Source organism: Apus apus, chromosome 2, assembly GCF_020740795.1.
Source record: "Apus apus isolate bApuApu2 chromosome 2, bApuApu2.pri.cur, whole genome shotgun sequence".
Taxonomy (NCBI): domain Eukaryota; kingdom Metazoa; phylum Chordata; class Aves; order Apodiformes; family Apodidae; genus Apus; species Apus apus.
Genome location: NC_067283.1, coordinates 148,339,767 through 148,366,817, shown reverse-complemented (window position 1 = coordinate 148,366,817; position 27,051 = coordinate 148,339,767). Strand labels below are relative to the sequence as shown.

Here is a 27,051-nt window from a genome sequence, read left to right as displayed (position 1 = left end):
ATCTAAACTCATCAATTTCAGAGGAATCACTTTCAGTCCATGGAAGAAAACCAGTGTAAAATTTCACCCACTGCTTCCAACAGTGACCGTCTCTTGGGTAGTACTAAACATCACTCAGCAGCAACAAAATTGCCCTACATCACTGTTGTGACCACATCTGTCCTCCTCCCTCACCAGGTAACCACAATGCCAGGTGATTTTCTCTTTTAACTGTTATTTTGTTCCTTTTGATTTTCTACATTCAAGATACATCTCAGGGTTCTTCTCCATCATCTCAACACTGTCTCTTGTTTCAACGGCTTCTGCAAGGGCAGCTAAAGCTTTAGCAAAGGGGCCTACCCTGGCCAACCTCTCACCATCAAAGGTGGCATTGGCTTAATTGCAGTCAGATGAGCTGTCCCTTTAAAAGGGGAAAAAAAAATCCTTTCTGCTCTGCAGTTCAAGTCATTACTGCCAAAAGGAGTTTCCAATCCTCACCTGACCCGCCACAGAGTTTTTCCATGCGGGATTCAACTGGCACTTTGTGTTCTTACACTTGTGTTACCTCTAGTAAATTTTTCTGGGATTAGGATAACCATTTTCACAGGATTTTAAAGCAAGATTATCAAGCCTGTCTACTGAAAGTCTTTCAACAAGTGATTATCAAGACCTGGCAATAACCTCCGGTGTTATATACGCTCTGGAGACAATCATCTTTGTCAAGAGAAATCTGGTAAGTTAATATTCACCATTCCAGGTCTTGGTGGTTTCACATGTACCTAGAGGAAACCATTTCAACTCTTCTATTAATCCTTGGTGTTAATGTAGCAAATGAAATGTACTTTTATTATGTGTATGTTTATTGCATTTTATTAAATTATTGTACAAATAAATCTGAGCTTAGAAAGTAGCTGTAGCAGTTCAATGAATGTGTGTTTGTAATGCGGGCATATTTTCACATATTTCTATAGACCTGGTGTATCATGGTGTGCCTAAAATGAGAGGTGACCTTTAGATGTTGGAACTGAATGAAGGTAAGGAATTTAATGCTCAAGGACTTTCTTTTTTTAATTCTTTATTCTCTTCACTTCTGTTCTGCTCTGTTTAGCATGAAGACACAGAAAACCTACTTGATATCTGATTGCACCCTGTTTGTACAGGAAAAATGACAACAGTTCAAACTTCATGCCACATTAAATTGAGTTCAAGCGAAGAATAATTAATATGTTGATTTAAGATTACTGTTAATCTAGAATAACAGAGAGATATTTAATATTAAGAGGTATTAATGAGTGTATGAGGGTAAGCCAAACTGAATTAAAATCTGCTTCAGCAGTTCAGGGAACTCTGGATCAACAGTTCTAAGTAAAAATAATGTGAGTAATCTAAATCAGTTTGAAAGAAACGCAAGAGGAGGATTATCATATCCACTAGAGGTAAAAGAGAATTTGTAACTAAAGACTTGATCTGCAGCCAGTACCAGATAAAAGTTTGGAAGGAAAATATTCAATGAGAGTCAGTTTACGAGATGGTTGTGTGGCACCTGTGCCTTTAGTGCCTGTGGATCTCACTATGTTTTGAAATGGAAATGTTCAGTGTTTTTGAGCTGTAACACAATGTAATTTGCAATCTGGTCATGTATTTCAGTCACTGCAGTAGTGTCGTGTATGCTGGGAAAAAAAAAAAAGAAAAAAAAAGAAAAAGAGATACAGTTGCAAAGTAATAAAAACTTGTCCCTGATAGTTAAAAGTTAGATATCAAGTAACCAGAGTAATGCAAACATTATGACTATCATAAGAGTTCATATTACTAATATCGACATTGCTGAGAGCTTGGATGCTTCAGGCAGCACTTCTAGAGATATTTGTCACAGATGGCTTTGAAATTCAGTTAGACAGCTTATTTGTTCAGAGAGTTAATGCTGGAAAGAGATTTTGGAAAGCAACTAAAAGCTAATGCTTCAGCTTACAAGCAGTGTGTACCTATTGAGGAGCAGAGGCAGTCCTTTCTGGAGCATTACTCTTGGTATTGAGATTCCTCTACAATTTCTTCATAAGCATCATGTACTGTCCAGAGGACACCACAGTCCTGACTCTGGCATTCAGGCAAAACAAACCCTTCCATGAAGGGGAGATTTTCCAGTCATTTTACACCAGCCTTATTTAGTATTTCTTCGCTAGAAATAGAGCAGGATTTTGGCCTATTATGATCCATCCTTCCAGGTTCTGTTTGCATGTTGTCCCAGTCATTAGCTGCTTAGCTTGATGGAGTCTGTAGTGTACAGTCACACCTCAGTTACATGTGGGTGGTGTTGCCTGCTTGGGATTCCTGCTGCAAACCAGCCGTGTATGCAGAGAACATTGTGTGGTGACTACTTTGGAGGAGCAGCTTAGGGGGGACGACAGCAGGGAGCTCCAAATTCAGGTGAGCAAGAAAGCATCTCTCAGTGTGCACGGGGTGTTTCCAAGCATAACTATTTATCTCATTCTCAATTCTGTTTCTGCTTTTACAGCTCATTTTTTCTTCTATCTGTCTTAAGGTCTTTTGGTAGGACAGTTAGAATCCTAGAATCATAGAATGCCAGGTTAGAAGGGACCTCAAGGATCATCTGGTCCAACATTTCTAGGTAATACTATAGTTTATATGATTCTTCATATGTCCATCTTCTTGCCTATTTTCTGCCCCCTTGGGACCATGCTCTCTCTAGCCCTTGCCCTATCCTACTGCACTGAGTCCTCTGTCAGATTATTTTCCTCATCCTGCTAGTTTAAATAAATCAGTCATGAATTTAAATCACTGATAGGAAATTATTTGTTGGCTATCAACCCTTTTGCTTGTGAACCTTTATAGAATAGCTGTGCTTACACATCAGCCTGTGAAATTCTGTTACCAAGGGTTTCTGTGTTAGTCCAAGTGTGATTCACTGGTGACCCAGGAGAGCCCACCTTCTTCAAAGCATATGCTGGAAATCAAGTCTCCCTGCTCTGGCATGAGCACTGATCATCAGTGTGTAGGGACAGACCAAAAGTGGGTCAGAGGATGTCTCCTCCTCCCATCTCCTAGGTCTGAGTCTCTCACTCTTGAGGCCACCACATTCCTCATAAAGAGTAGATGTTTGGGCTCTTTTGCAGCAGAGACCCTCCAGCCAAGACCAGCCTTATGCTGCAGGGATGACATGGTGGCAGTGCTGTTTTTGCCATATTTCATACTGATGTCCTATGGGTCAAAGACAGCACTGGCTGTGCAGCCTGATCACACCCTGTGTGCAGCATATGGGTCAGGAGGAACTTGCTCAGGAGGAGGTCTGTCGTCCATAAACATGTGAGGTTCAACTAGAAAAAAAAAACACAACAAAACAAAACCAAAAACCAGCAAATCACCCCATTGCTGAACTCAGTCAAACACCCAACCCATCCTGAGATTCTCATACTAGAAATACATTCGTGATCTGTGGCTTAATTGTTGGTCAGATCCCAAATATTGCTGCACAATGAGCCAAGCCTGGGATTTCTTGATGCTAGACAGGTCCACAGGACACTGGACTCTGTCCAGGCATAGTTAGTCCAGCTCACAGAAAAGTGATGGAGTATGAAATCTGGGGAGTAGGATTTGGCCATGGCTTTCTCTCTGGCTCAGCCCTGCTCTCCTGCACACGCTGTACAGAAGCCTTGGAAGAATAAAGACTTGAAGATGAGTAAAAAGGATGAGGCAGATGGACTGAATCAATAGGATGAACTACCTAAAAGCTTCTCAGAGCCTTTTTTGAGTTAGCAGAACTGGCACCTAACTTTTTTGACACATCGGATGAGCAAAACCAGACACTTCAAATACAGAAAAGCCTGGTATCATTTCATCATCATAAGGAGGAGTCTCTTTAAAACTAAGTACAAATTAGCCATTTGCAGAATGTTTTTATTTTCTAATGAGTTAAATATGAGAAAAAAATTTAAATGTGCTTATAGTAGTTTATTAACCAAACAGTATTATCTTCAAAATAATGCTTTGCTGCTTACTCACAAGATTAGCTACTGTGAGAGGATATGAAAAAAAAATTGGACTTTTTTTAGCTAATTTTCATAACCTCCCTCATTTTCAATCAACTACAGAGCTATTTGGCATGTTCTGGTTAATTACAAAAACAGGGGGAAGCATGTATAGAAGTGAGAACTTTCCTTCTGTTTTTCTAACTACCTCTGAATCTTTGAAACCTGGAGAGCAGCTCAGTCTGAAAGACAGAGCATCCTTAATCCCTCCCAGGCAACTAGGCAAGGCAGCACAGGACATAACCTGCTGACAATAATTTAGAAATACAAGACTAAGGATGACCAGGCAAGCAACATTGCTGAAGAACAGAAGCTCAGCTGATGTCTGGCCTGAAGTGGAACACAAGTACATTTTACCTTCTTTCAACAGAAAAGGCTCAGCAATCTGATTTATCATTGTCATTTTGGGCACAGGTAATCCTGCCAGAGAAGAGGACTGTGTAGATGACATTCCAAGTCCCATCGAAGCCACAGTTACATACTTTACTAAACTCTTCACTCACACACATCCATAAAAATACTGATTGTGTGATTTCTGATTCTTTGCCATTTAAGTCACCAATCTTTTTTTCCATCCCAAAGATTAACATTTTTTTCATGGTCTCATCATTCCAGAACAAAATGGGACAAAATCACACAATACCAAAAACTTTGACACAACCTAAACAATGTTTCTTTCTCCTAGAGCAGTCCAAACTGCTGGAAGTTGGAGTCCACAATGCAGTGGTTCTGCTGGCATGTGCCAGCAAAGATGAGCCTGGGATTTCTGTGTCTCTTTCTGGTTTGCAACACAGGTAAGGACAATGATTTGGTGCTCTCCAGGCAATAAAACAAGTGTCTCTTTCCCAACTGCTCCTATAGCCCCATTCCCATATTTACGTCAGGCTTGTTTCTTTCACCCTGAGGCAGCAAGGCTGATGGCCTGGAGCTCCAGGGCTGGTGCTGTGCAGCAGGACAGATTGGATGGTAGCATGCCATGAGTCTGGAGTCAAAAGGGTTTATATGGAAAGAGAGAGAAGGGTTAGAAGAGTTCTTAACACCTAGATTGTTGGTCCAAATTTAACTTGTACTAAGTGAGAGCTGACGAGAAACGTGAGAAGCCACAATTTACAGACCTTGTACAATGGCTTGTTCATAGGATATTTCTCTTTATGTGGAAAGATAGAAATGTATCTTGGGTTGTCTTCTGTACAAGACACATACTTTTCTACAAATAAGGAGAAGCACACTGGCTTCACCAGTTTAGGAACAAGCAGCCACATCATGCAGTCACACCTCCTCTTTTTTCTGTTGCTTCAGTCCTATAGTTTTCCTCTTGGGGAAGAGGAGGCTGAACCCAGGTTCCCTGCTCCCTGGTCAGAGCTCTGCCCATTATGTTATAACACAGAGAAGGACATCACTGCCACTAAAGTGAGTGCTCTTTCTCATCAGCTACTAGGAAAGGACTTCTGAGAAGCTTCAGAGAGGCCTTCAGCATTTGCTAGCACTGGCTCAGCAATGAAAGGCAAAGAAGATGGTGTTGGGTCTAGAAAACAAGTCCTGTGTGGAGAGTCTGAGGGAACAGGGGTTTATCCTGAAGAAAAGGAGGTTGAGGGGAGACCTTATTGCTCTCTACAACTACCCAAAAGGACACAGTAGCAAGAGGGGGTCGTCGGTCTCTTCTCCCAAGTAGCAAGTGATTGGAGAAAACGGCCTCAAGTTGTGCCAGGGAAGGTTTAGGTAGGATATTAGGAAAACCTTCTTCACCATAAGGGTTGTCAGGCATTGGAACAGGCTGCCCAGGGAAGCGGTGGAGCGATCATCCCTGGAGGTATTGAAAACAAATGTAGATGTGGTGGTTGGGGACATGTTTTAGTGGTAGACTTGCCAGAGCTGGGTTAACTGTTGGACTCAATGACCTTCAAAGTTTTTTCCAACCTAAATGATTCTGTTGTTCTATGTTTTGGGGAACCTTCTGGATTACTCCTTGGAAGTACTCAGTTCTCCACCGGTAGGGAGCCTAAGCAACCAAGTTCCTGCACTTGAACTTGTTCTCCAATATCTAAGTCACCGCTCTGAACCTTGCCCTTTTTTGTCACTGAGAAAATCCCAGGGAGCAGGTCCAATCTCCTGAGCTCTGCTCCAGTTCATTACTCCCACAGCACAGCTCTTGCAAACAGGACTAATTCGAATTAGTGCTCTGAATAGCAAATGTGCAGCCAGGCTGGGGAGCTTTGTTTAGGTTTGACCTCATTACACTACGTACCTTGCAAACAATGATGTGTGCAAGCCTAGTGCAGACCTCTACAGCAGTTTGCAACTATTTTGTTTTGTCTTTTGATGCTTGAGTGAAGTGGTAAAGCTCTGATATTTAATCTGTTTTCTTTCTTTAGCTGGCAGCTGAAGAATCTGGCAAGTCCTTTAGGACTTCCTTGTTCTTAGCCATCTGATCAAGCTGCTCTTGTGGACACCCAGTGGCTGGCTTTGTAGTGCCAGTGTCCATGGGTTTCCAAACTAGAGAGATGAGACCAGCAAAGTAACCCAGGCAGAGAGTTCAACAGAGAGCTGTGTGGTAGCTCAACAGGGAAAACTGTTTCTCAGTCTCTTGCTTCACTTCACAGCTTCATGCTTGAGAAGAGAACAGAAGAAAGAGAAGCAACTGGCAGTGCTGGCTACTGCAGGTGAGACACAGCACATCAGGAGACCCTGTGTGGGTGTTAATGGGAGTGGGAGCCACTGTGCTGGACACAGAGATGGTGGCAGATGGGCCCTTCTCCTGCAGAGTCTGTGAGCCCCAACTCACCAGCAAGGGCTCCTCACCCTGCATAGGGCTTATCCAGGTTCCTGGCCAGTATAACCTCCATTCTTCTAGGAATATAAAACTGTGTGTTTATTGGGGGGGGGGGTTGTCCCCTTTCTCTCTTCCCAGTTCTCCATTCCCTTCTATTTTCCTCTTTCTCTCTCCTACACTGTGGACACATCCTGCTTCCAGCCCCAGGGTGCTGTTTAAAATTGGTTTAAAATTATGTTTATGTCATTGGAAAATTATACCTCTCCCCAAATTCAATTTTGCTCTTATCTTGGCTTTCTGTGCTTCTTTTTCCATCCTGCTCTGTTTTTTCTCTCTCTGTCATACACATACAGACCTTCCTCCTCACTCACACACACAGAGAGCTCTGCATCTTCATGACTTTGTTGGAGGGAAGTAAAAGAGCCACTTCAGACATTTTGACTAGGGAAAAACAAATTACATCAACAGAAGGAAAACATCTCTGAAATAAAAAGTGGCAGTCAATTTATTCAGTGGAAAAAGTATATGCATCAAGGTAGCTAAAACCAAATGAAATTGGTAGTTCCATCCCTGCTCCATGTAGTACTGGGGAAGGAGGAACATTTCCTGGGCTCTTTCTCCTCCGTTTATGATCTGCAGAGAGACCTGCTGCAATTTTGGCAGTAAAATACCCCCTTGCCCAGCAGGAGAGCACACCAACAGGTCAGGAAGCTGCAGCTTCCTATCAGCCTGCTCAAGGGCAAGTTCAAGGGAAGAGATGACATAGAGCTTGACCTAAATTGTGACCTAACATTGCACTGCCTGTTTGATCTTGCTGTTCTTCAGACTCCTCTCTCTTCTTTTGTTTATCTTATTTTCTCACGACAGGTTTTTGGGTGCACCCTGATACCTCATCTGCTCATTTTGTTTTTCCCATTTTGGAGGGTTGTTGCCCTATATAAGCAGGAGATTAACAGCCATTTTGTAATGCCCTCATGTATCCAGCTGCTCAGAGACCTCCCCCTTTTTTTTTTTTTTTTTTTTTTTTTTTTTTTCAGAGCTGCCTGCAAAGTCGGTGGATCTGGCTTCTCTGAACCTGACAGAGCTGGTGAACAGCATGTTGAACACCACACTCAGAGGTAATGCCCAGGTCCTGGGAAGGTCGACCAGTCTGCCAGCCTGGTCAGTGAGATAAAGGGCTAATGTTGTTCACAGGAGAAGCCATAAATGCACCCTGGCTGCCTCCAGAATATATTCTAGGAGCAGGTTACCCTTGTGCATTTATAATACAGATAGCTGCCTGCCCCAAAGAATGTAGAAATATGAGTGTGTGTGTGTGTGTTTATATATAGACCTATGCAATTACTTATGGGATGACTTTAGAAAGCACTTTATTATCCAGTGTATGTTGAATTAAATTTTTTAAAAAAATAATAATTAAAAAGATAACTAATACAAATGATCCTTCCTTCAGTGGGAATGAGAGAGGATTGAGTTTCAGGCAGCTGTATAATATCAGCACCTCAGGAGTCTGTTAGAAATGAAAGGAGCAGAGTCCAAACATGCTGTTCTCATAATTTGCTGCAACCGCTAATTCCACAGGCATGTGTTTCTGCAGGTACCAAAAAACTCTTCTCCTTGTTGAGTGTCACATCTTACAGCTCGTTTGCCTTCCACAAAGTCTCAGTCACCATCTATAACAGTGAGTGTCTCAGCGCTTCGCTCTGGGCAGGAGCCTTTTCTTTCACACAGCCTGTGCATCCAGATCCTGATTTGTCTCTGTCTCTCCCTGCAGTATCTAACATAAAAAATGTTGACCCTGGCAAGTTCCCTATGCATTACTGCTACTGTGTGAACAATGTGACAAATGACTTGACAGGTGGGTACAAAAGAGAGGCTGGGAATTGCTGGTGCTTAAACTGAATGACTTCCTTTGGAGCTTAAAGCTGCAGCCCAAATTCTTCAGGGTTCATCCTTACGAGCAACATCACTGTACTGAGGACAACAGCCATTGCTCACAACTGGCTGCTCTGAACCCTGGGGAGACCTGATGAACTCAGTTGCACTTGGCTGCACCCAGCCAGCCAGGCTGGGCTGGAGCCATCAGTCCAGTGACCAGCATGGTTGATCCCAGGGGAAAAACCTTCCTTTCCTCCTCTGGGTACAAAGAGCAGTGCAGGAGAGATAACCTGGCAATATATGATACATGACCTTAGCATCTCCTGTGTATGTCAGGACTCTACACCAGGAGAGTCCAGTAACTTCAGTGAGCCCAACAGTAGTGAAAAGCAAGGATTAATGTCTCCACAGGACTGTTTAATGACATGTAAAATGCTGTTGGGCAAATCCTTCATGGTTAATCCTCATTCACATCCCTAATCTCAGTGTATTTAGCATTCCAGGATGGGTCTGAGTGCTCTGATTTTGTGGCTTGTTACTGTAAGATACCGAGAGCAGCTCAGCAGCTAGGGACCAGAATTAGACCACACATGAGCCACAATGGCTTTCATGTTTTTTTCTGGACTCACATATCTCATGAGCCTTATAGTATAACAACCTGGTCTGCTTTAGAGGCTAGTGGAGAAACTTAAATCTTTCTCCCCCAAATCCAGAATATCGTGGTGATTATAGCATCCTCCCAAGCAGTAAAAAATGAGGGCCCAACACAGGTCTCATGTCTGTAACTCCTCAAGTGAGAATATTGATCTGTTACAACTAGAACCTGCTATGAGACATCAAACCACCACTAGCTATGTTTTGAGCTGACAACAACATCATGGGTATGTCTGAAGTAGACCCCAAAGGAGACCACCAACTGCCTCCTGGGAGGTCCTACATGACAGACATGCATTTAGTACAGGCAAGGTCTACAGCCTTTAGGTCTCCTTTACATTAAAGTAGACTAAGTAGTGTGTTTATGTAAATTGTTCTCTTGAACAGATAAATTCCATTTAAGTTTGCTTTTAGCCATATTGGTTCTATTTTGGATGTCATATTTGAAATACAGTTCTGCAGGGCATTGCAATGGCTTCCTAAGTCCACTCCCATTCCACAGAAATCTTTTTAACTTTAAATATTTTTAGCATTGTCACAAGCATTAATACAAAATATGATCACATATGAAAGTTTGGGTTTTTTTACTTCACATAGATGATAGAATATGTGTTTTCATAGAATAGAATAGAATCATAGAATCATTACGTTTCGAAGGGACCTTAAAGATCATCAAGTTCCAAACGCCCTGCCATGAGGAGGGAACCCCACCACTAGATCACGTTGCACAAAACCTGGTCCAACCTGGCCTTAAAAACCTCCAGGGATGGGGCATCAACAACCTCCTTGGGCAACCACTTCCAGTTCCTCACCAGCCTTACAGTGAAGAATTTCTACCTAATGTCTAACCTAAGTCTCCCCTCTCTCAGTTTAAAACCATTCCCCCTTGTCCTATCACTATCTTCTCTGATGAAATAAACATAAACATTCTCTGTTTTGTTATCTAGATTTTACAGCTTTACTTGTTGATATTATTGGAAACTCCACCAGTTATCTCACTGAAATTTTCAAATCCACTTCTATTCTCTCAGGTTTGCATTTCCTTTTAACATTTATCATTGTCTTATTTGTCTGATTTACATTTCCATTGGAAACAAGCATAGAAATGTGAGTGAAGGCCTATTTCTCTTATTCAGCAGCATATTTCTTGGAAAGCATGGATTTGTTGTAAACAAAGTCTCCACAGGGGAACAAAATACATATATCATGTGTATATATGTAATATAGAGACATATATGTTTCCATGAGCAACTATATTTTGTTTGAAAGTTTATTATATTATTATTAAATACTTGTATTTTGGGGTATTATGTTTCCCAAGGAATGATGATGGGCTATATTATCTAAGGTTTGTTTTTTTTTTTCCATGTAAAACTGCTTATAATTTAGAATTTTAGTGAGATGGAAACATTATCCCTGGAAATATGAGCATTTAGATTTGGTGTTGGTTCAAGGGTTTTGTCAAAAATCAGATCAGAAGGAAAATATTTGGCCAGTGGTAGCAGCCACAGACCATTTTGTGTTTTCAACTGTTTAAAATAATACCATATAATGAAAACTGGCAACAATGATCTGGTTTACATTGTTTTATCTTTCAGTGCGTCAGAGCAATGATTCAGATTGTATCTACATCTGTGTGATGACAGGGCAGACAGGTAAACCTCAAAACCATTCAGCCCCAAGATATTGTCCTATTTTAAATGACAACTTACACTGGAATCAAGAATTTCTGGATATTTGTACGTGTTTATATTTGCAGGGAGAAATCTGTCTGACTTTTGGGAAACACTGGAGAAGTCTCCTGTTATTAATTACACATTTTCCAGTAACACATCTTCTGATTTGGGTAAGTACATCCTGGAGAATAAAGGGTAACAGCAGCAACAATGAGAAACATGTCAAGGTAGTGTTTGCAATTTATACTCCATCCTCATAATGTAAAAATAATTTTAAAATATTATTTTTATTATTAATATTACTTATACATACTTATATATTGTTATATTTTATTATTAAATAGATCAATATTTTATATTAGTATAAGTAAGTGCAACATATTTTTATCACACCATATGCAATGGATGGTGAGCACACTAACTTTACCTTCTCATACTTCAAAGATGTAGATTCCATTTTTTCAAGTTTTATGAAATTGCAGGAAGACTCAAACAAAACAGAGGATCCATCAGCAGAACACTTGTGGACATTCAAAAGTGAGCAAGTATTGTCAGATGGAAGTTTACATTCTTCTTGATTAACACCTTGCTAAGTGATCATGTCTGTTTGTTGCACAGAGCTGTGATGCTGAACAACAAACACAGAGTAAGATAAAATTTTGTCCTAACAGCAGCAGTTCAGGTCAGTAACGCACTGAATAGCTGGCAAATTAAAAAATAATTACAAAAAATTTAAAAAAGAAAAAAACATTTGTAAAAAAACATGTTTTTTTGCATTTTATTAAGAAACTAACTTCCCTAAGGATGTAGAGAAGTAAAAAAAAAAAAAAAAGGCATTCAGTTTTGAGCACCTGAACATTTTGTAAGGTTCAATTCATTTAGCTTTTCTTCAAGGCTACACGATGGAAAAAACAATCTTCACACTTGTTTTTGCACAGTAGGAGGAAGGAGAAATTCAGAATTTTACTTCATACCTCTTCATTACTGCAGTTTCATATCTGCAACAAAATGTCTACATTTTCTCCAGCCAGTCTGCTGTCTTTTTATAAGCTCTTTTATTTTGTTCAACAGCATACCAACCTTTATTATCTCTGCACCCCCCCAAGTATCACTCTTGCCACAGATGTCATCAGTTCCCAAATTCCAGGAGCTGTGCTCCAGTACCTGCCTGTTCCCCTTCGTGTAGACAAGAGCTTTCATCTCCTTCTAGAAAATAAAAAATAATTTACATGAAGGAAAAAAACCCATCACTTTGCAGGAACGTTTCAGCTTAATTTTTTTTGTGTGTTTTTAAAAACTTGCCCAATAAAATGTTCCCAATTAAAATTTGAAGCATTATTGGTACTTCCTGTGCTGCCATATTTAAAATGGAGAGGTGACTGCTCACCTACCAGGGGAAGCACTTGAGGAATAGATGGGATTTTCTGGGTGTATTTTAGATAATATCTTCCCCCAGCATGGGGCACCAGCCTCTGCAGCAAGCTGCTGGTGCCCTCCCTCTGTCTCTGTCTCTCCTGCTTCTCCAGCTACCAGGATCCCTCTTGCCCTGAAAGGGACAGAAATCCCCACCATGAGTTTCCCACCATGGCCAAAGACAGTTGGGGTGAAAGGATCGAGGTTTCCATCACCCAATGTGGATGTTTCCAGACCACGAGGGACAGCTGGAGCCCCTCTAACTGCTGGGGGGAGCCGGGCCCCACCGCCAGCCCTGCAGCCCAGCCCCGGTGCGTACGGTGTGAACTGGCACCCTCTTTATCTGCTGGGGTTTGGCCAAAAGCTGGAACCACATCTCTAAGGCTGAGCTTGGGAAGCCCTTCAGGGAGACCTGCTTTGGGCCACTGGAGAGTCAATTCTTTTTTTTTTTTTTTTATTGTAGAATGCTAAAATAAAGGGTCCCTCTCTAGTATTTTGCCCTTTGGGCAAAAAATAGGTTTTGCTCCTCACAGACATCTCTGCCACCAAGGTCTTCACTCACATTTTACTCCCAATTAGGTGAGAAGAGCTGTTTCTCTTGGTCTCCACTAAACATACCTTCTTGAAGTCCTTCCTTTCCCTAGCCCATAGACTTTTCAAGGTCTAGCAAAGTACAGCTTTTGTCCTTCTTTTTTCCATCTTGACATTTTTATATGCTAGTGGGAGTAATGGGTGAGAGACTGGCTGCTGAGCTGTCTTATAAGTAGCAGTGCTTCTTGGTAGACAGATAAATGTTATCCTGAATTACATGAAGCATGTGTCTTTCTGTTCCTGTAGATGACATATTTGCAACTTGGATGCAGACAGTGTCTCCTCAAGAAACCAGGAAACTGATGCAAACAGAGGCAGGTGAGATTGGTCTGTCATTTGGTACAGATATGAAATAGAAAGTAACATCATAGAACCCTGAAATCAGAGAATGGTTTGGGTTCTAAGGAACCTTAAAGATCACCTTGTTTCCACTCCTCTCCATGGGCAGGGACATCTCCCGTTAGACCAGGTTGCTCAAAAGCCTTTCTGACCTGGCCTTGTACACTTCCAGAGAGGGGACATCCACAGCATCCCTGGGTAACCCATTCCAGTGCCTCACCACCCTCACACTGAAGAATTTCTTCCTAATGTCTAACCTAAATGTCACCTTTTCCAGTTTAAAACCATTACCCCTTGTCCTCTCACTACACATCCTTTTAAAAAGCCCCTCCCCAGCTTACCTGTAGCCCCTTCAGGTACTGGAAGGTGCTATGAGGTCTCCCTGGAGACCTTCTCTTCTCCAGGCTGAACAACCCCTACTCTTTCAGCCTGTCCTCATAGCAGAGGTGCTCTAGCCCTCTGATCATCTTTGTGGCCCTCTTCTGGACTCTCTCTCCACATCCTTCTTGTGTTGTGGGCTGCAGAATTGGACACAGTAGTCAGAACTGGCTATAGCAATGTGACTTTGAATATATTTATACATCAGTGACAATGTAAGTGTTTATTAGTTATCTGTGAGCTCAGCTTTTTTTCCCCATTATATCAAGGTAACTTATATTCTTTTCTTTCCTTCAGATTTGCCTTCTTCAGTGCTGTCCACACCACCCTACAGGCCTGGGGCCACACTGAAACTTTACTCAGCTACCAGTAAGTAGCTGCACATCATACAACAAAAACAGTAGTATGCTTGGAAGTATGTGAATATGCAAATTTTGGTGTGCCGAAACAAGAGACATGTCTAATTTACATGATATCTTGTGTATGTTAAACACCCAAAATGTTTAAGGGACTGCTACCATATTTTTTTTGTGAACCAGACACAATCACACATTTAAAACATAAATTCTACTATGATGATAGAACTAACATATGTACTCTGTGTGTCAATTTTAACATGGATTAGTTACTGGAGAATAATAACATCCATTTATTCCAGAGGAACAAATCATGCTTTAAATCTCCATATTTGTGGAAACAAAACTGTTAAGTCAATCCATGCCCCATGAAGTCTACAGAATTGCTCTGAATTTAAAATACTACAAACTTCTTTCTAGGATAAAGAAGGATCAGTATCAACCAGGTTTTCAGGAAAGCTCAGCTCTTTTAAACACTAAAACAAAGGGTTAGAACTTAAGAGCTCAGCATAGCAAATACATGGTGATGTGCCACTCCACTTGTAAGTATCAGACATTCATCTTGGCAATGAAATTCTATTTACATGTCAGTATTTAGTCAGAGATTAAATGTTTTGAAAAAATGGACTTAATTCAATGCTAGAAGGGGAGTCTAAACTCTGGAAGCAGCTGCTTAGAATGCTGAGCATGTGTGTGTCTGAGTCCAGGTTACCAACACCCAGATTTGCAAAGCAAGAGCAGAGCTCAGCAGCACAATGAGAATAAATCCCAGCCATAAATCCAAGTCCTGGGGACTGCAGATGACTAGTTCAGCTCTAGGGACCAGCATCATGGACACTTAAAACTAGGTAAAATGCACCCCATCCTGTAGACATCTTATTACCTTTGGGGTCCTTCCACTCCCAGCCTGGTGGTGTCCTTGATCCCAGTGTTCACACCAGAAGCCAAACCTCTGGGCCAGCTGAGCAGCAGGCAAGGTCCAGCTGAAGTTGCACCTATGTCACAGTTCCTGGTTACATGCTCCCCATTAACCTGGCAGTTGAGAAAGTCAGTTCAAGGGGTGCATTGGAGTGTATATTCCAGCATTGATACTAATATGGAAAGCACATCAGCATTAATATTATTTCATATTGCTTTCATATTTGGAGGGAAAATCCAGTCTGCCTCCTCTGCCATGCAGACAATACCTACATTCGTGTTTTCCAAACTCTGATTGTGAATATCTGCTGGTAAGAGCAGCATAATCATTTTAGGGAGAGAAGAGAAATTTGATATCTGCCACTGAGGTTGGTGTGAAAACTCCTGTAGGACATGAAACTGGGGCAATGACTGTGCTCAGCTCAAAACCCAAAAGGAAACAAATGTTCCTCAGGTTTCCAAATAAGCAGGTGGATCAGTTCCAGGGTTTCCTGGCTTTAGAGCAGCATTCTGCTAGTGTGACTGCTGAGAGCTGTGATGGAGATAGCAGCTCATGGGATGCTCTGGGAAGAGGCTGGTCATGGTTGCCCTGTTGAAGTTGACTCTGCTGCTACCACAAAAGAGAGGGAATGAGTCTGGCTGAGTGGTGAGGACTGCTGGAGGGAATTTTGGAAATCCCTAGGAACACCTAGGGCAGATTGCACAGAAACACATCCAGATGGATCTTGGAATTCTCCAGAGAAGGAGACTCCACAGCCTCTCTGGGCAGCCTGTTCCAGTGCTCTCTCACCCTCACAGTAGTTTTTCCTCATGTCATAACACATTAATTCAGTCTGATTTCTTGACACTTTTGATGGTGTGAAGAGAAGAATTAAGATTAACTAGGTCTTCTTACCTTGATTGGAAACAAAGGAATATGCTATGCTAATTGTCATCCATCAAAACATTCTTATTAAACCAAAGTTCTCTGCAAGTCTTGCTTGCTTTGGGTCAGTGCAAACTGAGGATTAAATAGCAACCAGCCAACTGGAGTGTGTGACTGGACTCGTGGTGTACACAGTCCAGAGTTTCTTCATGTGCCAGTTGCTGTCTGGTGGGGAACATTACAGATCTGGGAGAACTTAGGACTAGGAACCAGCCCATTTGAAATGGCTGGGAAACATGGATTTCAATGAGATCAGTAAACAGAGGGTCACTAAATGCCTCTCTGTTAAAAGCCATGATGGCAGAGGCTGTCTGCCTGCTTATATTGATTATACATTAGGGGAAATAAATCTAACAGTGGGATCACAAAAAAAAAGAAGAACAACCACAGTGCTCTGAAGCCTGAGACATTATTCCAAGAAGTCTTTTCTTAAATCACAGAAGTGGATCCCGACTAATAAAATAGGCAAATGTGCATAAGAGAGCTCACAGGGAGGGCGGCTCACAGTAGCCCTAACATGACTTTTCACTGGCAGCAAAATTTCATCTCAGTGTCAGAGAGATGTGATATTGAGTTAATAATGGAATAGTCTGTTTTCTGCAGCAAGAATTTGTCACTTACCTGCCTGTGACAGTAACATGGTAATTTCAAATGACCAAGAGCAAAGCTCTGCACGGGGAGCTGTGGTTCCTGTGGTTTCTGGCCTCTTTTGACTGATTCAACTTCTTAAGAATGAAAATGTTTGGAAAAGAAAGTTCTGAAATAAATTGCTACTTTTAATATTTATATATATATACATATAATTTTTTTTAATCCACATCTGTACGAACTTCTGAATTTAATCTAAAAATTGCAAAATATTCCACCATAGGAGTTTATTACATAAGAGATAGAAAGCACTATTATAAAGCACTGATTTTTTTTATTTCAACAATATGTGAGTATCCAACCCAAATAAAATTAAATACAACATTAATTGAAAAAGAATGAGAGCATTAAATGCATATACTATTATGCAAATGCAGTATTAATTTAAAATCAAATGATTGTCAAAAATGAAAACCAAAGCAGCTCATTTAACTTTCAGCTTTGTACTTGACTGCTTCTTCCCACACAGATGGATCCAAATAGAAATTGCATTTATTTCATTTACTGTTAGATGAAGTTGAATTTCTGCTGACAAAACACATGGCTTGAGTAAAGCATTTCACACCTGCTTGGCAGGATAGTGAGCATTCACTTCAGTGGAGAGAGAGATTCTTTGAAGGGCAGCCTTAGCAAGGTTTAATTATTCACAGCAACTCAAACATTACTTTTCAGGGACAACTCAAGCTAAAACCTCATTGCCTCATGCTCTGGTGCTCAGTTATTAACACGAGAAGTGTTTGTTAAAGCAAGAAATAATGAATTTTTAATTGCCGTTGAGTGGAAAAAAAAACAAGGTGTAGAAAAATCTATTAAGTGTACAAAGCCTAATGACATTTATGCAAAGCTGCTAAGATAAAGAGAATTCATGGTCCCTTTTGCCCATCCCCGACTAATTACTCCTGATATTTGTGTAGCACCTTTGACACCTGACAGGTTTTCAAAGGAGGTCAGGAGTTTGGGCATTGCCCATTACTCCTCCATGACTCTGACTGCCTTGGGAGAGCACTGGCAGAAGATAAATAGTTTTGTAGCAATCTCTTTCAGGTTGGCAGAGTCTTATTTTCCTCCTGCCCATGAATGCCATTTTATATTAAACTCCTTGTCAGCACTAGGCAACTCAAGCTTATTTCAACAGAACTTCATTAGTTCAAATTTAACCTCCGTAACCTCTCCTATCACATAACATGAGACGGCCCAAAGCTATAAAGCATGTGAGACATGTGAGCCTGGAAATGCAATTACACTGTCTAAGGGGATTATGCTCTGCAGGTAAAACAGTTTATCTACACAAGGCCAAAGCCTGCTGCTAGTCACACAAATGGAAAAAGCCAGTCAACAGCCACACAGAGGCTCTTCCACCCCGATGGGTGCGTGTGAGGGGAACACCCACTTCACGTAAAACGTGTTTCTCACAACCTGGTCCCTGATTACCTTTTCAGAGTCCCAGTGTGGTGTTTGCAGGGATGTCTCTTGTTTTTTGGAGTGGTGATGTAGGTGAGACATCCCTTTGGAAGGGGTGCTGTACACACACGCTGCGTGTGCCGGCAGCTCCCCAGGGTCTGATATGACACCTCACAGGGGAGGCAGCTTCACTGCAGCCACCCAACATGTGCCCTCATACACAGCACCACCTTTTCAGAGCAAGGTATTATATATGCAAAGGAGAGGTAGTTACACACCTATTTTAGCCATGCTCTCATAGCCTTCTAGCATATTATGAATAGCACAATTTTTTTTCTAGCAAGTCCTTGGATTCTGACCCATTTTGACACACCTGTTAGCCAAGGTGCAAGGTGAGGTGTGACAGGTTTGGAGAAAAAAAGACTATGGCAAATGTTAGATTTTTCACTTCATATGATGAAAAGTCCTGAAAACAGCTTCAGTTTTTCCTCACCTTTTCTCAGTTTCCCCACTTTTCACCTTGCTCTCTTTTCTCTTTTTTATAACAGAAAGGGATTCAGAAGAGAGATTGTATTTGACACTGAAAAAACACATAGAAATTGAAGATTTTGTTATAAGCTGCCACCTCTTATTCTGTTGTATCACATTTTCTGACACAGCTGCATCTGCTGTTGGGGATGAAATGTTTGGTGTGTAAATGTTTACATCTTGCTGCTGAGTGCAGAAGATTCAATGAATAGAGTAAACTAGATATTTTCCTTTTAGTTGGCTCAAGAGAAGGGAAGAGGGACTCCATCCCCAGGTACACAACCTCTCTGCTTTTTCTTAAGCTCAAATAAAATAATGGTGGTCACTCGAAGGAGAAAAACACAGTTTAACCATTTGTCACCTAGCAAACAAATAATAAAATGGAGAAGTTATTCCTATCTTCCTCTCAGTGCAGGCAAAAAATGACATTTTCTTCTCCAGCTATTTGTCAGTTTTTATGAAACCTGTTGAAAGATATTTATCCAGAGGATCTTAAAACATTCCTAAAAACTGGGAATATAGACCCGTTGGAGAGGGTCCAGAGAAGGGCCACCAAGATGATCAAAGACAGCCTGAAGACAGGCTGTTCAGCCTAGAGAAGAGAAGGCTTCAAGGAGACCTTATAGCACCTTCCAAAACTTGAAAGGGGCCTACAGGAAAGATGTGGAGGGGCTTTTCACCAGAGAAGATACTGATAGGACAAGGGGTAATGGTTTTAAACTGAGAGAGGGGAGACTTAGGTTAGATATTAGGAAGAAATTCTTCCTTATAAGGGTGGTGAGGAACTGGAATGGGTTGCCCAGGGAGGTTGTTGATGCCCCATCCCTGGAGGTTTTTAAGGCCAGGTTGGACAAGGTTTTGTGCAACCTGATCTAGTGGTAGGATTCCCTGCTCATGGCAGGGGGGTTGGAACTTGATGATCTTTAAGGTCCCTTCCAACCTTAATGATTCTGATTCTGTGATTCTATAAGTTAGCTGGTTATTCAAGTCACTAGAAGGAAGACAGAGACAGATGGAGAGATGGACAGAGAGAAAGCCATAACCTCCACATAGATCATGTTTATTTTGTTAGTAAGGCTTAAAAAAAGTAATGGAGAGAACAGTGAGAGTGTTTATTAGCTCAGTCGTATTAACCCAGGATTCATATTTAGAGGGTGTGTATAGGAAAAGCATGTGGAACCGGAAGTTAATTTTTTCATTAAAGTAACATATGCATATTGAAAATACCAAATACCATCAGTGTACAGTGTTGCTCTTTGTCTTGCTCTTCTACATTGTGGAAAATTAACACTTCAGTGGCAACTGAATCTCCACCTAAACTGGTAACAATAAATAAATTACATCTTTACTATTGTTCCTTACATTTTTGTCAAATAAAAGCAATATGGTTTTAAGTAGCTAACCAGTAATGATGAATAATAAGAAATTGAACAGAATATTTGTGATTTCATAGAATCATATAAGCATCATCAAGATTGGAAAAGACCTTCAAGATCATCAAGTCCCACCGTCCACTCTACACTCAAGCAGCTGCCAGGCTGCGTGTTGTTTTCTTTACAGCTATCTGTCTCATGCAGATTTGAGCTTCAGATACTTACATGATCTTATTAATCTGCATGTTTCTTATAGCCCAGATAAGGCATTGCAAGAAATGCAATGGAACAAGTATATGAACTACTCCCCAGTTGTTGTTTTTCCTAGGGTGTCCTCAGGCATTCCTCCAAGAGTCCCGTGTGACCTCGCCACCTGTCACCCTGATAGTGCAAAAGATCAACCCCTGTGTGATGGAGCTGTGTAGGTTTTTTCAGCTGTGCCTCTGTGTTGGTGGGAGAAGATATTCCCGAAAGGAAGCCATGAGGTAAAAGCTGTCACTAGTTTCTTTCCTTCTCTGCTTAAAATTCACCACTGGGCTCTTTTAGATGACAATTTTCTATCACCAAGACTTATTTTCAAGAGGCTGTGGCTACTGGCTGAGACCCAAATGGGTCCCCAGTGCACCAACCAATACCTGATCCAGCTTCCAGTGTTCAAATTAAGTGAATAAAGCTCAGTTGAATTTTTCCAAATCTTTAATGACATCATTGAGGTCAGAATATATAATTTTATTTCCATATTCAGTATTTTAAGCATGACATGCATACAGCTGGGCTTATGAGAAACCACAAGCTATTACTCTCCTAACTTTAACTGCACCTTTAGGTACTGCGTTGAATACTATTCCTGGTTCTTGAAAAATGCAAATTATGTGTGTGAAAAAGTCAAGAGAGTTGCTTACTCCCACAGTAAGTATATTTTCTCTTCATATGTCTACAAACTTTATCCGTAGGCATAACAAATATTTGAGACATCCAGAGCATTTGCTGTCTTTCATCACATAGCTATTTTATCTGATAGTGATTTTTCAAAAGGATTTAAATAAATAAATAAATAATTTAACCTTTAGGTGTCTTGTAAATATTTTCCTTGTATAACCTCTTCTGACAAGAGTTTTCTTGTGTTCTTGCAGCATTAAAACAAAAATGCCTTAAAAACATCTGCACATCGGTCTAGAGCACTGGGGAATTCAACTGCAAATTGGAAGATTGGTGGCAGTTTTAGTTGTCTCTTTCATTTCAGTGTCCAAATCAGGGTGCAACATGTTATTTGCAAATATTTGTAAGAAGACAAGCTATTAACCAGATGCGGATCTAGAAATGTGTCTTCCTCTGCGGCACTGTAAAAATAATGTGTAAAAACCAGTATATTTTATACAGGTTATGTGACTGCAATAAAAGCATTGAAAGGCTTTTAAAATTGTATTTTTTAAAGAATATTTGTCTGGTTTGCTAGTGAACACAAACAGTTTATTCCAGTTTTGTTTACAATTGTGACAAAGTAATAAAAATGAACTAATACAAAATAATTTAAAAGCAACCTGAAATACTGAAGAGAAGAAGAATTTTTTCCTGGAGTTAAACACATGCAGATTATCCATTATTCCAAATCACAAGTGTCTCACTACTTCAGCAACTCATCTAGTGCTAAGCTCAGCCAAGGAAATGTTCACCCCTCTTGTACTCTCACTCTGTGATACATTTGTGTGAGCTCATGAAGATTCCTCTGCTACCTTATATGCACCTCTGGTGAACTAAAAGCCAGTTCTAAAAAAAAGGAAAGAAAAAACCAAAGAGATTGCACAATCCGATATAGAATGGTTTGAGTTGGATTGACCTTTAAGATCATCTAGTTCCAACCCATGGGCAGTGACACCTGCCACTAAATCAGGTTGCTCAGATCCCATCTGACTTGGCCTTGAACACTTCCATGAATGGGGCTTCCACAACTTCCTTGGGAAACCTGTTCCAGTGTCTCACCAGCTTCTCAGGAAAGAATTTCCTCCTAATGTCTAACCTAAATCTCCCCTCTTCCATTTTAAATCCACTACCCCTTGTCTTCTTATGACATGCTACTGTAAAAAGTCCCTCCCCAGCTTTCTTGTAGCCCCTTCAGGTACTGAAGGTCTCCCTGCATCCTTCTCTTCTGCAGGTTGGACAGCCCCAATTCTCTCAGCCTGTCTTCACAGGAGAGGTGCTCCAGCCCTCTGATCATCTTCATGGCCCCTATTTTACTACACTGCAGAAATGTGATGCTATTATCGACTCAAAGTACATCATAAAGCCATTAATATTTAAAAAAAAAGATGATTTGTCTTGCAGATGGTGCACATTGATGTTTCACTGAAGAAATAAGTGTTCAAAGTACTAAGCTAAAGAGAAAGGTGGCACCACTAGAATGCTGTCCCCATGGAGAGGTGGGGTGCAGCAGCCCTCTTCCAAACCACATTTTACAGGTGTGCCCAATAGCATGATGAAAGCATTTCTGTCATATCAAAGAGCAGGATAGACTGGAGTAGTACCAATTACAGTTGATATTGGAAGTTAGGCCAGTGGAACAAGGAGGAACATTAATACAGTGAAGATATAAATATTAACACAGTCATGGTGCTGCAGTGCTGGGGAGCAATCTTGCTCTGCAGCACCTCTCCTCATTCAAGGCAGAATCAGTTCTGCTGTGAAGAGCTGGGTGAATTACTTCTTTGTGCAACTGCTGCCCTTAAACCTCACAAAGGCATCTTAAAGCCTGAAGACATCATATATATATATATATATATATAAGATCTATATTATTTTCTTGTATTTTTCTCATTAAGTTTTCTGAGAACTCAGGAAGAAGGGCATGAAAACAGGAACACAAGGGAAAAAAATATTAAAGTCATTTTGACTTTCTGGATGTTTTTAGATTTGACTAAAAAGACAATATCAAAAGAAAAATATTATTTGAAAAAGCTTCCTTTTGAAACTGTTGGTTTACTATTATTTTAATGAATCTAATAGCCTCCGAGTTGTAGCACTGACCTCCATGGCAAAGGACACTTTTGTGCTTACTAGAAGTCATCCTGTGTTTTCCCTGCAGGAGTACAAGTCCTTGGGCAAAGTTCTCACCTCTCTGTAGTGCACTGGGGTGTGTCTGAGCCATGCCTGGCACTGGGGTGGGTCACAACCAGCTCCACCCTGAGGCCTTGAAATGGGCTGAGAGCTACTGCCCAGGTGTGTTCACAGGGAGAGAATTAGAGGGTCTCACATATTTTGGGGAGTCTTGCAAAAGGACCTGAGAAGGGATTAGGAGGATCTGTCCTGAATCTGTCCTCTAGTCTCTTAATCATCTTTTTGTCCCTTCTTTGGACTCTCAAGTTTGTCCATGTCTATCTCGTATTGAGAAGACAAATACTGGACACAGCACTCCAGTTGTGGCCTCACTAGTACTGAGGAGAGGGGAATGAACCAGTCCCTTGATCTGCTGTCAATACGGCAGTCAAGAGCACCTTTAACCTTCTTTGCTGCAAGGACACGCTGCTTACTCAAGCTCAACTTGGTGTCCACTAGGACCCGAGGTCCTTTTCTGCCAAGCTGCTTTCCAACTGGGTGGCCCCTAGCATGTATTGATGCATGGGATTGTACCTCCCCAGGTGCAGGACTTCACACTTCTTGAATTTTGTGAAGCTCCTGTTGGGTCATATCTCCAGCCTGTCAAGGTCTCTCTGGATGGCAGCGTGACACTCTGGTGGATCATCCACACTTCCTAGTTTGGTGTCAGATGCAAAGCTGCTGAACGTACACTCTGCCCCAGCATCCAGATCATTTATGAAGAAGTAAAGCAAGACTGGACCCAGTGTTGATAGCTGATGTCACCACTAATTACTGGTCTCCAACCAGACCTGGTGCCACTGACCACCACCCTCTGGGCCCTGCCATTCAGCCATTTTCAACTCACCCCACTGGGCTCATCCAGCCCATATATCAACAGCTTTTCTGTGTGGATCTTATGGGAGACAGCACCAAAGGCCTTTCTGAAGACAATATAGTTCACAGGCCTTGGAGGACCCAAGCCTTTTGTTCACATAAGTACTTTTACAATTCCCAATTTATTAGACTTCTCATTTCTCCATGCTAAAACTCAGCAGACAGTGTGCTTTTGTTGATGGCATCTTTGAAGTCTAGCTGTGCATGACCCTGGCAGAAAGCACATCTTCTCAGTGAGGAGAAGCCTTCCCAATGCTCACTGACTCAACCTTCCCCTGGATTTCACTCAGCTTTGGACTGGAGCCACTGTGGAGAGACGAGAGCAGACTTCTTAACCCGGAGGAATGCCAGGGTTTAAAGCTGTATAAATTTTCACTCATCTTTCATCACTGAACACTAACCCTTGCTAAGTTATTAAAGCCATATTCACATGCCCTAGAGATTTTGTGAGTGATTAATAACAACGAGATGATTGTTATTTAATTACAGCCAAGAGTATTAGGGGAAGTTACTATATGGTGAATGCACCTGCAGAACAGGCTTCTCAGTATAGACCCTTTACATGGCTGGAGCTATATTACTAAGATACACTGTGGGCATAATGACTGTAAGGAATCTCATGGAAGAATTAATTAATAAATGTTGAAGTGGGTTTGATAAAGGCAGTGATCACATGGGTGAGGTGTATATCCAAGAGGGTATAAATAACTTAGTATTGACTTTATTGAAACCTCCATCCAACTGCTTTCGAATAATATCCCTCCAGGTAAGCCATTCTAGATGTACTCTATAATACAGGAGTCAGGAAGAAAACCATGTAGAAAGAAGCTGTGTGGGACTGTGGAGTTGTAGAATAAAGTGTAGGTAAGAAATGTGGGATCGTAAACTATAAGTATTTAGAGCTCTTCTATTTATAACCTAATTTCCCAATGAAATATTAAAAGTTTTTAATAGAACTGAATTCTATATTTGAGCTCAGAGGAACAGATCTTCAACAGATATGTATTTGAAAACTGATAAATAAATGTTCTTTTATTTGGTTGAAAAATAGTCCATGCCTGATTTACTTAGAAAATCATTCTACACTTAGGGTAAACGATGACTATAGTTCAAAACCAGTCCATTATCTGTTATTTAATAAATACCAGTGCAATGCTTTTAGCTTCAGAAGAATTCTTTACACACATTTCTGCAAGTACAACCAGAACTCAAAGTTCTCAAAAAAAAAAAAAAAGTTTATAATTCAGAAAATATATGATACATTAGATCATTCTCAATGCAGATTAGAATAAATGTTTTATTACAAAATTGGATATATATATTTTTTTTGTGTGTGTGATGTGAAGCAAACTAATATAATAGATTGCAGATTCCAGAGTCAGAACAAGGAGCAATGTTCACAAAGTGGTACACAGGAGATATAAGCTCAATGTGAGAAAATACTTCTTTACTCTGAGGGTAACTGAGCACTGGAACAAGCTGCCCAGGGAGGTTGTGGAGTCTCCATCCCTGGAGACATTCAAAACCCTCCTGGATGTTTTCCTGTGATCTGCTCTAGGAGATTCTGCTCGAACAAGGGGGTTGGACTAGATGATCTGCAGAGGTCCCTTCCAACCCCTACCACTCTGTGATTCTGTGATTAACCGGGCTCGATAGATGTAATCCCAGAATGTCTCTTAATTTACACAATGTTTCAGAATATCTGAATTTCATATAATGTGAAGAATTTAAGCATCCTGTTAGACCACATAAGGTGCGAAAACAGTTTGCAAAACAAAAGAAACTTCAAGTGCACCATTCTATTGTTAGATGGACTTGCCCTGTCTATGGCTCTTCAGCAGAGCCCATTGGCTCACCTAAAGCAATGCCAAAATAAACACTCTTAGTCTGGTCCATAGAGGACATTGGTATAATGTGAAGGATACATAAGGCTCATCATTGTTGCAATACGTGCATTTACTGTGTAAGGGTAAAATCTGAATTGCATCAAGCAAAATTATGACCAGGCTACAAAAGTGTGATCTTTCTAAGCTGCTGTCTTCTAATTTTCAGATTCAAGAGATAACATCTTGCCTAATACTCAACTCAACAGGCACACCAGTCTTTGGATAAAACAAAAAAATGATTGTAATTCTGCTGGTGTCTGTGTCAATGGTGTTGTACACTGGTAAGTGACAATAGATTTTTATCATACTATTTTAAGTATGTGGATTTGGAAACACTCCTTTAGAAGCATACTCTAACCCCTCAAACTTTGTTGTTTAACATCCAAATGGACTTAAATAAGTTTATCTATGGAGCACTTACATTTTTCTCAGAACTTGTAGTGAAAGAAGAAATATTTAACAGGCTCAAAAATATAACTAAAAATTACAATTTCCCTTCTACCAGCATTTAGTCATTATTTAAGTTCTCTAGACTCCAAAAAACTTACAAGTTACACACAAAGAGGCTCTACTTATTAATTACATGTTAATTGCCTAAATTCTCCAAACCATTTAGTGCATCCTGAACTATAACTGAGGTTCAGCTAAAGTTCCTCCTTCAAATTTTACAATTTACAGTTTGTTTTTTTTCTTCATGTTCTCTTAGACACCTCTTTAGATTTTATCGTCCTGGGTGAACAAGCTTCTCAGTGACAGGGGTGAGCAAACATTTCACATTTCTGCTGTTCCTGCACTGTGTAGAAATGTCATTAAGAGCAGTGTTGTTTTGATGAAGAGGACTCTAAGAAGTTCTAATACCATTTCTAGTCACTCCATGTTTTTATTTCTAAAGGAAAAGAAAGCTCAGCATGTTGGCATAGACAAAACTCTGCACTGACCTATCTCAGTTTCACCCACTGCCTCTCTTCCAAGGGCATTAGAAGTCACCAAAGAAACAGGACTAACACAGTGCTAAAAATGTATTGGTGAAGCTGAACCTCAAGATTCCCATGATATGCATATAAATCTGTAAGAAAATTAACATTTCCCACTGCGGTGATAGAGAATGCCAAAATATTTACACCTTTTAGTCATAAAAAATAAAGAGGCACTTAGTTCCCAGGTGTAAAGGGGACTAAATATATTGGTAATATCTGGTGCACTCAGAAACATCAGGATACTCAGAAATTTTTTCTGATATCATGTTTGAAAGAGATTTCCCCCAAACCTCAAAAGGCTGTGACATGGTTTTTAGATTATTTTTCCCCAGCTAGGTACACTCAGAGCACA

At 40.7% G+C, this 27,051-nt stretch overlaps 1 protein-coding gene across 1 annotated transcript; it reads left to right on the top strand.

Moving 5' to 3' along the window:
- The first annotated feature begins 476 nt into the window (after nt 1–476).
- HHLA1 (HERV-H LTR-associating 1) lies at nt 477–21,260 on the top strand. The gene is made up of 17 exons (XM_051609679.1): nt 477–712; nt 951–1,013; nt 4,708–4,816; nt 6,623–6,682; nt 7,830–7,910; nt 8,390–8,473; nt 8,567–8,650; nt 10,272–10,355; nt 10,923–10,979; nt 11,084–11,170; nt 11,445–11,537; nt 12,527–12,733; nt 13,251–13,322; nt 14,019–14,090; nt 20,199–20,355; nt 20,697–20,779; nt 21,004–21,260. Exons 2-17 carry the CDS (start codon nt 1,008–1,010, stop codon nt 21,045–21,047), a joined length of 1,380 nt encoding a protein of 459 aa, XP_051465639.1. The 5' UTR covers nt 477–712; nt 951–1,007; the 3' UTR covers nt 21,048–21,260.
- Nucleotides 21,261–27,051: the final 5,791 nt, after the last annotated feature.